The 10,556-nt window shown below is 46.3% G+C and overlaps 1 protein-coding gene across 1 annotated transcript; it reads right to left on the reverse strand.

Moving 5' to 3' along the window:
- Positions 1 to 896: 896 nt before the first annotated feature.
- Positions 897 to 9,693, reverse strand: LOC122126070 (pyrethroid hydrolase Ces2e-like). Its single transcript, XM_042700616.1, has 13 exons — positions 9,618 to 9,693; positions 7,357 to 7,561; positions 6,309 to 6,420; positions 5,536 to 5,669; positions 5,196 to 5,454; positions 4,678 to 4,776; positions 4,249 to 4,389; positions 4,028 to 4,108; positions 3,649 to 3,793; positions 2,996 to 3,133; positions 2,438 to 2,510; positions 1,837 to 2,011; positions 897 to 914 (listed from the first exon to the last, which is right to left on the reverse strand). The coding sequence occupies exons 1-13, from the start codon at positions 9,691 to 9,693 to the stop codon at positions 897 to 899; spliced, it is 1,656 nt and encodes a 551-aa protein (XP_042556550.1).
- Between the last annotated feature and the right edge of the window lie 863 nt (positions 9,694 to 10,556).

Here is a 10,556-nt window from a genome sequence, read left to right on the forward strand (position 1 = left end):
GGACATGGTGCCTGTGAAAATCTGCTTTACTCTTTAAACCGGTGCATAGTACTCTTGAGAACCTACAGACTGGCTGCATGTGTATTCTTTCTTGATGCCATTTCTGGAAGGCTCATTTGTCCTAGATTGACTTTCCTAAAGATTCTCTGACCACCATTCCAGCCAGAAGGTCTGATATGCACTCAAGGTCTCCAATCTAAGGAACTGTGGCCAAGGATATGGACCCAGACCCTTCTACCCAGACCTGGGCAGATGTTCTTGTTGGGCTCTCACACAGTTTGGAGAATAGACAACGACACCAATCATCGTGAGCACAAGTTTATTGCAGAGCATCTAGCTCAAGTTCAATAATTCACTCTTGATTAGAGGATAGAATTTTTGTAGTGGGTTCATGGGAATGTTAGTGTATTCCGGTAGGACCTGATAAGAAAGTAACTAATATAGTATATAGTGCTTATGCTCCTGGATTGTGTGTGTGTATGTGTGTGAGAGAGAGAGAGAGACAGAGAGAGACAGAGAGAGAGAGAGAGAGAGAGGGACAGACAGAGAGAGAGATTTGGTGTGTTTGTGCTGGTAGTAGAGCTTGAAATCAGGACTGAGAGGTATCCCTTAGCTTTTTTACTCAAAGCTGGTGTTGCACTCTACTGAAGCTGAAGCTCCATTGCCAGATTTTTTGCTGCTTAACAGGAGAGAAGAATCTCATGGACTTTCCCACACAGACTGGGTTCAAACTACAGTCTTTGGATATCAGTCTCTTGAGATTTAGTACAGGCCACCAGAACATAGCTCAACCCATGCATTCTGCTGGAGGTTGATCAGACAGTAACTAATAGTGACAAATAGATATTATGCAAACTGGGGCACAGCTGAAGAAGAGAATGAATGAAGCAGGGGCGTTAGTTCAAGATGCTGATCTGGTATCAGCAAAATGGGATACAGCTAGACAAGGGGAGAAAGTGAGGCTGGAGTGTGTGTAAGCCCAGACACTGGTCTGGAACCTCAAGATAAGGACTTTTGGCTACACAGACTCAATTGCTCTCTCTGACCTTCATTTTCCTAACCTAAACAGTACATGGTCAGGGGAGCTGAGAGTCTAGATCGTTGAAGTTCAGGGTTTAGTAACAAATTCTTTTATTTTCACTGAAGTTCACAATGCTTCTTCTTACTAGTGTGGCTGTGTTGCACCACTGCAAGGTCCCCATCTGCACTCTCACTTCCTGCACCACCATTCAGAACCCTGGCATCTACAATAACCATGTTAATTGTAAAACTATGGAATGAGAGGGTTTTAGAAGCATTCTGTATGAGTGAGGATGTTGATGAAAACTTACATAAAAATAGTGATCTCAACAAAGACAAGGTGACAGAGACAGGATATACAGAGAGAGAGAATATGATTGAGAAACAAAGAGACAGACAGAAACAGAGAGGCAATCACAGATATAGACACAGACACAGAGAGACAACCAAAGAGAGACTCAGAGAAAGCATTAGAGATCTAACCCAGGTTCCAGTGGCTCACACATGTAATCCTAGCTTCTCAGGAGGCTTAGAACTGAGGATCTTGATTCAAATCCAGCCTAGCTTATAATTTTACCTCTGATTAAACACTCAAAAACCCTAAATAAATCCAACGGGCATGAATGTAGTTGTCTGCATAAAGTTATATTTGAAAGTGTCCTAAACAATTTTATTAAAAATATCAAAGACTGGGATGTAGCTCAGTGGCAAAACACTTGCTGATAAAGTATGATATCCTGGGATCAATCCTCATTACCAGAAAAAAGTAAATAAATGAAGAGAGAAGAGAAAAAAGAACAGTGAAGAATATGTCACACTCAGATGTGAGGCCCCATTGAGATTCTGGATCTTCTGGGGCAGGGTCTTGGTCCAGAACTTCAGCCTGGAGGTCTTCAAGGCCTGACCCACAGCAAGATGAATGTCCAGCTGTAGATATTGCTCGTTCTGGTCAAACATGGGCCAGTGGAGCAGATCCGCACTGTTGGGGTTCCTGTGAACACACCCCAGGAGAAGTGGGGTGGTAAAAGTCATTCTGAGTTCTTGTGAACCTGCACCCAATCACCTCATTAGTGTCCTGCTTTGCAGCCCAAAAGATCAGGAGTGGAGGGAATGAGAGAAAATTTATTGGAACTTTATAGGAAAACTGAGACCACCCTATAGTATCTGTTGCATATGGCTCACAACCACCCAAAAGAGTTAGTGCTGATGTTTCTACAAAAATGCAGACAACTTTCAGCTCTCTGGGGCAAGAGAGAGTGACTTGAACCTATAAAGCACTCACTGTGTATGAGTGAGTCCTGGGGTTTGAGGCAGAGCTGTCATTTGAGTAAGAATTATGGATGCACATAAAGATGCCACAAGGGGATCAGTAGGTGGACTCCACTGGTGGGAGGCAGAGTTAGGTGTATGTTCTTACCTATTCCGGGCAAAGTTGGCCCAGTACTTCATCATCCTCCTGCTCAGTAGCTCCTCTTCCTCAGAAAAGCCCGCTGCACAAAGGAGAACAGGAGTCTGCATCTTGGACAACATTTCAGGGTGCCTACTCCTGCTCTCCACCCTCCATTCAATTGTAGTCTGGTCCTCCATACCAAGCCAACTTCTCTTCCTCTCTTCCACCCAAGATCAGGTATTCCCATTGCACAACCTTCCATTCTTCTTCCTTACCTCTAGCTGAAAAGACTAGTGTGTATTCCTAGACTAGTGGACAGTTCTTCCCCAGTCCTTGGGAATAATGTATGGACAATCTTCATGTCCTATCATCTACTCTGTACCCATGTCTGACACCTTATAGCAAGTGGGGACAGGTGTTGGAAGCACAGGCTGTTTGGGAAAAGGTATGGATTGTAAACACCTGAAGCTTTTGGAATGCTAAGATTTCAGACACTTCGTGTCCTCTCTCTGAGCTTCCATGGTAGACCATGAGAAGACCCCACTTACAGGCCCATTCTAGTTTATGGAAATGAAGAAGACTCACGGCTGCTGCCATACAAAGAAGACCCAAAGACAAATTCAACCTCATCACTATGGTCGGCCCTCACATATGGAGGCCTGGGGTTCGAGGTCAAGTTCTTACGATGTTGGAACAAGTAGAAGTAGACAGGAGCGTGAGAACCTGGAGGTGGAGACAAATTATGACATGCTGACTTCTCAACTGGAGTCATCTTTCCTCATCTTTGGTGACAAAATAGCTAGGTTGAAGCTGCCTGGAATCTGGACTGTGAAGTGAGAAACCTCAGGCAGGAAGAGGCTTTGTAAACCCCAAAGATGGTCATCACAGTGAATGATCCATTCTCTGACTTCTAGGATGAGCTTTGAGGCCAAGAATTTCAAGGTACTTCCATTTTCCTGATGATCAATGGGAAAAGCTTTGGTTAAATCATGGCTTGGATTTCCTATCTGTGTGGTCTTAGACTAGTAACAGACTAAGTTTTCTTTTCTGTAAATTGCCAGTGATGCCTGTGCCTGGCCATAGCCATGAGAATTTGCTGGCCTATGGGACAGCAGGTGCCTGGCACTGGGGCCTTGTGAGACACAAAAGTGGGGACTTGGACATCATACATTTTCTCTGAGATGCACAGTTCTGAGCTGCCCACTGCAAAGGCAGATCTCAGCCACAGATGTACTCACGCTGAAAATGTGCTACATGCAGTGCAGGCATCACAAATGTAAAGTCCGCCATCATGTCTTGGAACTGAGCTTGGAGGGTCTGGGAGTCCTCTGTGTCCCCCATGTACTCTTCCATCAGCAGGTGAGCACACTCAGCAGGCAAGTTCTGTGCCAAGAAGATCAGAGAGAGTCAGGTTAGGCAGGCAATAGAGTGGGAGGAAGGAGGCAGCCTCTGGGTGGGGAGATGGGACTGGATGGGACACGAGTATAAGGGGGAAAGAGCCAAACTCTGGCGAAACCCCACCACCATCACATATCCCATCCTTTATTACTGAAGGTTACTGTGGGAATAAATAGCTTGGGATTTCCCATCCATAGGGGCAGGTGTCCACGTCCTTACCATGCGTTGTACCATGTACTGCATGACAGATGGCAAGTTGCTTCTATTTATTCCCATTATCATGTCAAATAATCCCAACATCTAAGTGGTGGGGAGACAATTTGAGCTGGAATTGCGTGATCATGAAGGTATCATGCCCTGTCCAACCATAAACCCCCTACCACTCACACACATAACAGATGAGCTCCCCAGACAACTAATAAGTTAGAATGAAGTCTCACCTGGGGGATGCCATAGCCATACTCATCACTGTTAACACCAATGATGCTAGGGACAGGGTGGAAGTCAGCAGAGGCCAGCAGCTCTTTGGGATGCCTGGGTAAGAAGACCCCATCCACCACTCCAGGCATGACCTTGAAGGTCTGAGGAGGCATCAATGATAAGGAGTTGAGATCACATACCACACATTTTTTATTGTCCTCATGTTACTTTCACCATATTCCATTTCTTCCCAGCATTCGCTCCCACACAGAAACCAAGACATCCAACCCTTGAGTTAGCCTCCCTTGCTTTTTGTTTTGTATCCAGGGCTACTAACCAGTCATTGGTTCACATTAGAACCGGGTGATTCGTACCCTTTTTCCCTTTTTCCCTCAGGGAGCAGTGGACAGTTTCCCCTGATGGACCCTCACCACACCATTCAGCCTGACCTTGGTAATAGCCAGCATTTCCTCTTCACTCTTGGCCCGCAGGCAGCGCACCAGGGCCTCTGAGTTCATCTTCACACAGGCAGACAGGTTGGCCACCATCTGGAAAGTAACCATGCAATGGCTGCCATACTCTTTGAAGTAGCAAGAGAGGTTTGTCCATACTCAGACTGATGCAAATTACTCCAAATCTCTTAGGTATAGTGTTTGGGTTGCTATAGGTGTGAAATCATTCCCACTTTCGTGATGCTCAGGGACCTTCAATGGAGGATTCATCCTGTCTGCTTACATGATTATGACCACATGGAAGAATCTGAGTGTAGCCTTGCTGCCCACAGACCACACTCAAACTCTGTGAGGATGAAATGTATAGATTCTACCCATGAGCAGTCTCCAATTCTCAAGAAGGTCCCAAATTACATCCATGATCCTTATAGTCCCAATTAAATAGAGTGAACCAGAAGCTCTAAGGGTGAAGGGAAATACAGGGAGTTTGGCACAGAGCAACTGAGGGCACTCACTGAGGAGACTGGTTCAGAGGAGCTGGAGATGAGGTCTGGCACCACAGCCACCCCACTTTCCATGATGGCACCATGGAACAGTCCTTGGGACATGGGGGACACGACATGTGAGGACACACTTGTGCCACCTGCAGACTCGCCAAAAATGGTGACACCATTGGGATTGCCTCCAAAGTAGGCGATATTCTGCTGGACCCAGCGTAGGGCGGCCACTTGGTCCAGGTAGCCCCAGTTTCCAGTGGCATACTGGTCTCCAGTGCTGAAAAGTTACAGAGACTAGGATCACAGGACTGTCCTGGCTCTTCTTGGTCCTCATTGCCCATTTTAATCCCACACTCACCTGAAGAAGCCCAGGACTCCCAGACGGTACTGGATAGTGACCACCACCACATTCTCAATGGCTGCCAGCATGGATCCATCATTCCAGGAAGCCATGCCCATAACAAATGCACCACCATGGATCCACACCATCACCTGAGAAAGTGAGACAACTGTCACTGATTCCCATTCAGCTTCTATCCTAACTCTGGTTGCCCTAACACTGCCCATGGCTCTGGCAGTGGGCAGTTGCCAACATCAAAGAATTCCTTCAAGACCTCCTGAACTTGGCCCTGGGTGAGGGCCCCAAGTTCATTCAGTATCCTTGAGGTCCACTCTAGGAATCCAAGTCTGAATTAAGGGCTCCAAGACTAGAATATTGGTGTTTTTACTCTGCTGCCTATCTAAAATGGAAAGAAAAGGTGCATTCCTCTGAATGTCTCACCTTAAAATGAGTCAAAAGGATTACATAATAGCATTGGCACAATAGTCAAGCCACAATTTGAGTGATCTCAAAGTATAGCACTTGAGTTTCTCACTGAGACTTCTGGGCTCATGTTGGTAGAGTGAGATCTTGTTTCATTAGAGAGCCCACGTCTCTAACATCTGGGAACAGTTAGGACTCTCCATCCCCTACTATTGGTGAGTCACCCTTCCTGGCACGTGGTGTTTGGAACCTGATAATGAAACTTCTCATTAGGTTCCACACTGGCTCAGAGCTGTTCCTTCCAGTACTAAGAGTCTTACAGAAAAAAAATGTCCTCCCACAAAGTACAGCCAAGTCCTGACACTTACAGGCAGGTTAGAGCCCTCCTGGGCACCAGCAGGTGAATAGATGTTAAGATAAAGGCAGTCTTCAGACATTGAGATGGAAGGTATATTTATATTAAAAGCAACTTGCAGACACCTGTTTTGAAGAGTAGATAATTATTCCAGGGTTTATCTCATGGCAAAAAATCTGATCTTGAGGCTAGATTTGTTTCCAGTCACTGTAACTATCTGCCGCACTGGTGCCCTGTTTATACAGAATCTTCTCTCGTGTTTCTCCCAAACAAGACACAGACCACATTACTTGGGATTCATGAAGCTCTCCATCTCAAGCTAGGCTGTAGCTTTGATTTTCAGAAAGCCTTCACATTGTTGTGGGCATTGGGTATCTCTCCTCCTAAGTCTTGTACATCTTGACTCATAGAGTTTTCTAGAAGCATTGGCTGCAAGTATTGACATTTATACTTTCTCTCTGTGCCAATTAAAGACCAGCCAGGGTTGCTGCCACCATACCAGTATAGTATGAATGCATGAAGCTCAGTTACCCCTAGAGTCGTGGGACATTGCTGAAATCCAAATCCAGACCCCAGGGAAATACATTCCTTCAACCATATGTCCACTTGAAAGCACTTACACATTTCCTTAACCAGTGCCACCAGGCCCTTTGAGTAGGCACAGTGGGTATGGAGCTTGGCTTCTCCCAGGAGCCCCCATTGCTGCCTTCCTCAGGGATCTGTAGCATCTGCTGCTGGACCAGGACCTTTGTCAGGTACCTATAGCCAACGTGATCCTTTCTCAGAGACTCCTCCTCTGGTGGCCGATAACTATTGGCATTATCCAAGCCATAGCACAAATATATGTTTGTGCTTTGACATCTAGTGCTAGCACTGTTCATATGTAAAGGCAGAGTCCGGAGCCTGGCACTGAATCTCAACAAATTCAATGTAAACATGGACAGGAAACATTCTCCAGTGCAGAAGGAAATGGAGTGTGGATTGATTTACATGGGAGAAATACTCAGCCTGGTTCAGGGTGCCCCTCCCACCACAGAGATCCTCACCCCATGAGAACTTACATGGCTGGGTAGGAGGTGGCATTCCTCACACCACTCCATGGTTCAGGGGGCTCTGGAGGGGCAAATCGCAATGAGCCTACAGGTGGCTTGGCAAAGGGAATGCCCAGGAAGGTGTGGACTCCCACATTGGTGTCATTCACATGGACGAGGCTGCCCTGCACCTGCCCATATTGTGTGGTTCTGATGGGGCTGGCTGGCTCCTGGCCTGTGGGTAGAGATGCACATCAGAATTAGTTTGGCCCCCATCAGCTGCCACTCACATTGTGGCTCCTGTTGGCTCTATGCCACCCACAGTTTAGTCTGGCAAGGTCCTCTGACCTGCAGGTTCAATGGCTTCACATACATTCTGCCTGCATGACTGTGCTCCAACACCACTGTTTTCACTGACCTGACCCAGACCTTCCTACCAGGCAGGCTCCCTGAGGTTCTTTGGGACTTGATTTCATCATTAAGCCCTACCAGCTTCCAGCTTATGTCTTAAGTGATGGGAGAATAAGCATCATTTCTAGTTACCCAACATTTTTATAAAGGCACCATGAGAAAGCTAAGGATTGGACTGAACCTTTCCAATCCTCATGGAACTCACAGTGGAGGTAGCTAAAATGCTAAGAAGAGATAAGGGCCCTAAGAAGAGAGGAACACATCTCTGAGCAGATTATGAAAACCTTGGCTGGCTTTTGTTGGGTTTTAAGAATAGGGCAGTCCATTGGATACCAACCCATAGTCCACATCCAACTGGCTTGTACAATGATAATTGTTTAAGTGGATGCCGATTACATTGGGTTTGTTTCTTCTAACTTAAGACAGAGAACAGTTTTGTTTGTGCTCATGTTTGGTAGTCCCAAAACTCCTGCTCCTTTATGTGTTTTAGACATCCAGTAAAGACCACAATTTCTGGCTATATTTTAATCAGTACCAATTCCACTTCTAATGGAATCTTCTCTCCCCCATTACTAACTTCAGGTTGCAGTAATTCACAAATTTCACCTGTTCCTATGAGAAAATTAACTCTCCTGCTCCTAAGCAATGGCTCAGAGCTAGTTGTGAATCAGCCAGGTTCATGTCACCTGCTATGGCCGAATCAAGATAGCAACCACAAATAGACACCACAGACAGCAATTTCCCAACATTGTTGCAAGTCCACAGACATACCAATGATCTCCATGTTGTCTACACAAGAGGTTTTGGCTACATGGGAACTCTGAACCTCAGTGTGGCCACCAACCACTCATACTCATAGCTGTTACAGTAAAGGATAAAAATTGCTCTTAGGTTCCTGTTAGAGACCAGCTACATAGATGTGATTGAAGCCCGTCATGAAAGTTTCTGAGGAAGTTGAGCCATACAGAGTCACAAAATGACCCTTAAATTAAGAGATTTAAAACCCTGGGCCTTCTAGATACATGGTTTGCTCAACCAGCTCCTCATGATAGTAACAGTTGTGGTCTTGGACTCACTATTTCACAATCAATACCCAGAACCTGATCAAGAGCAGGTAAGGGAGGGAATCTGGTAGGAGTGGGCCATGGGTAAGGGGAGGGGAACTGCTTAGGGTAGATTAAATAAGAGAGAGTAGGGGAGTTCATCAGGACCTACCCTAACACGCTCTGTGGTGAGGGGGATCAAAGGTTGCACATATATTTCTGGATATAATTCTCTGGTGGCATGAGCTCCTGATAAGGGCCTGGGGACTTTGTGATAGGCACAGGGTACATACCCTTTACCCAAGGAGCCAACAAGCTTTTGCCCAGATTTGAATGAAACCCAGTGACATCTCAATTCAACTTCATGTTGTGTTTCTGAGCTCTTCAAGAACTAGAAACTTTTGCCAGGGCATATTGAACCATGCCAAGATGCTTCTCTGGAGATAAAGGAGACCCATCCATAAACAAAGGAATGTGGGAATGACATTAGCAGATTCAGTAGCAGTTATAGCCACAGGTATACCTACACACAGAGGACGGCAATGTCCAGAATCCCTGACTCTGCCTGACACATTTCAGTGCACCTCAGACTCTTCGATTTGGGGCTCACTCCTCTGTGTCCTCAGGCATCAATGACCCTCTCTGAGTTCGATGATCTCCACCGTGGGCTTTTATGGATGCTTAAAGAGCACAATTTTCCCACACTATCATTTGTGATGTCCACCGCCCCCCCCCCTCCCTTCTCCAAGCTCAAACTCTGCTCTACACAATGTGGCAGATCTCAGCCTAGTCCTTGTACTCTCCAACCCCCACCCCAACTCCCTGCAGGAGTCTCACCCTGAATCTGGAGTGGGAGAAGCAGGAATCCACAGACCACTGCAGTCAGACAAGCAGGAAGTTGGTGGAGTAGCATGGCTGCCTCACAAGACCTTTTCTGGCCCTCCAGACAGCACACTGCAACTGAACAACAGGTACAGTTCAACTAGACCTTGCCCAGCCAGGAGTTTGGACCTGACATGGAGTAGGCAGGGACATTTAGAGGCTGGGCAAGGTTATTCCTGCAAGAGAATGTTGTCACTGATGGGGCAGTGGTCACAGGAAGTCAGTAGTCAGCACTGTGGGTGTGAGACTTCCCTTCTCCTACTTTGCCTTTGCCTTCTTCCAGAGGTGCTGTGTGGCTTCTGCAGCCCTTGAGATACTAGGAGCTATCACTGAGGTGAAGGTTGTAATGGAGAAGTTCATGGGTAGTCTGCAGAAAAGCAGACTCAGGATCTCACAGATGGATATGCCCCCCACCTTCCATGGGAAAAAGGTGAGCACTTGAGCAGAGACAGGGAGCTATGACTGTGCTCATTTTGAAATTCCTCCTTGATCTCATTGCTCATAGATTCCTGAGTCTACTTTCAAGTTCGCTCATGTCTTGGAGTTGTGGTCTCAGCATCTGCATGGACCCTTTCCTATTTAGGAATGGCTGGTCCCTTTATACCTATTTGTCTCTGTAGCCTTTCTTAAGGACTCATTCTCCTATTCATCCAGCCCTCAATTTGTGGCTACCATAGTTTCTGACCTCAAGGGCAGTCATTTACACACTTGAAACACATTTAAGGGAACTTGGTAGTTGCAAAACTGAAAAGAGAAGACAGGGTTCTCTGGGCTTGTGGTGATCTGGGAGCCAGGTCAGTAACTGGGAGTGTATGAAGTACTTAGAATGCTGCTAGGATTCAGTAAGGGGCCAGGAGCTGCAGCCCAGCCTGACTTCCCAGAAGAAGTAGTGCC

Source organism: Dipodomys spectabilis, unplaced genomic scaffold (genome assembly GCF_019054845.1).
Source record: "Dipodomys spectabilis isolate Male_0828 unplaced genomic scaffold, ASM1905484v1 ptg000273l, whole genome shotgun sequence".
NCBI classification, from domain to species: Eukaryota; Metazoa; Chordata; class Mammalia; order Rodentia; family Heteromyidae; genus Dipodomys; species Dipodomys spectabilis.